Source organism: Myzus persicae, unplaced genomic scaffold, assembly GCF_001856785.1.
Source record: "Myzus persicae strain clone G006 unplaced genomic scaffold, MPER_G0061.0, whole genome shotgun sequence".
Lineage (NCBI taxonomy): Eukaryota > Metazoa > Arthropoda > Insecta > Hemiptera > Aphididae > Myzus > Myzus persicae.
Window position 1 is genome coordinate 1 of NW_019103427.1, and position 1417 is coordinate 1417.

At 29.8% G+C, this 1417-nt stretch overlaps 1 protein-coding gene across 1 annotated transcript; it reads left to right on the forward strand.

Annotated features, from left to right (window-relative positions):
- Window positions 1-6: 6 nt before the first annotated feature.
- Window positions 7-1411, forward strand: LOC111034503 (the record flags this gene model as incomplete). Its single annotated transcript, XM_022315767.1, has 6 exons — window positions 7-128; window positions 252-384; window positions 530-769; window positions 880-1053; window positions 1127-1337; window positions 1400-1411. Coding segments are annotated over exons 1-6 (885 nt in total), but the record flags the coding sequence as incomplete, so codon positions are not given.
- Window positions 1412-1417: the final 6 nt, after the last annotated feature.

Sequence of the window (1417 nt, forward strand, 5' to 3'; positions counted from 1 at the left end):
ATATGTAGAGCTAATGGATTTAGATATTTTTGAAGAAGAGGAGGAAGAGGAAGGTGTTATTGAAGAAGTTGAGGAACAAGGTGTTATTGATGAAGAGGATGAACAAGATGAAAATGAAGATAACAATGGTGTTTTATATATATATTTTAATTTTAATTATTGATATTTTTAGTTCTGTAGGAAACCTACCTATATGAATATGAATGTTATACCTACAATTTAATTAATTTGAAATATTATTTTTGTACCAGGTCAACTGGCAATTATCCAGCGTCAGCGAGCTGACACATTTATAGTTTTACCTGGTGTTAGGTTAAATTCTATTGTAATTATGGATAACCTGAATTATAAATATTACAAAAATGGTGCGAGAAACAATAAAACGTAAGTAAGGCTGATATTTAGTAAGCTAACAGATGTTATAAACACAGATTATACGTTTAAATAAATAATTTATGCAATTTAAATGATTCATGTCTACTTATTTTATAATATAATATAATTTTTAAATTATTTTATTTCTATGTAGATATTTGGTTTGTGAAAATCAAAAAAATGTTGCTGCACATTGTCCATCAACAGCTTGGGTCAGGACTACCGATATACCAAAAGGAAATGGTGATATAATTGTTCGGGTTCAACACAACCATTTACCTCCAAAAGTTGACGTTCCAATGGTGCACTTAAAAAGGTCAATTGGTCTGGCTGGAACAAGTACCGGCAATTTGGCTACTTCCATTAGACAAATTTATAACCGGGAAGTTGTGTTGTAAGTATTCTAGATTAACATTAAATATTTTTAAAGTTTTAAGGTAATTTTAGTAATTATTAGCATAAATAAGATTAAAGTTATAATTGTACCAACCTTCATTATCTTAGAAATCCAGAAGGTGCAAAAAACTACACGCATTTACAATCCCGGGTTTGTCTAAATAAAATGCGACGACGTCGTCGTCAAAAAAATCCAACTACTATTGATCATCTAGCAGATATCTTAAATGAACCAACCACACCAACTTCATATACTTCCACCTTGCAGCGCCCTTCTTCAAGGTTCATAAAATATATTTAAAATATTTGTAATTTTATTTATTATTTACTTTATATTATATATCAATTTATTTAGATTTTTTCAGCATGGTTATCCATTAATAGTAGATAGAGAACGAGTTGGTGTGGTATTTGCTAATAAAGATGCAATAGAAAAGTGTAGAGGAGAACTACTCCAATCGATTACTATAGCAGGAGTAGATGGGACTTTCAAAACAGTACCAAGGAATCCTCCTGATTTACAAAAAGGCTGCCTGCTGACTTTTCATATAGTTTTCAGAAATGTGGTAAGTTATTTTTTTTTAGCTATTAATTGTATGTACAATTAATATGATTTTTTTTTACCCAGTCTTTTCCAATGGTATAT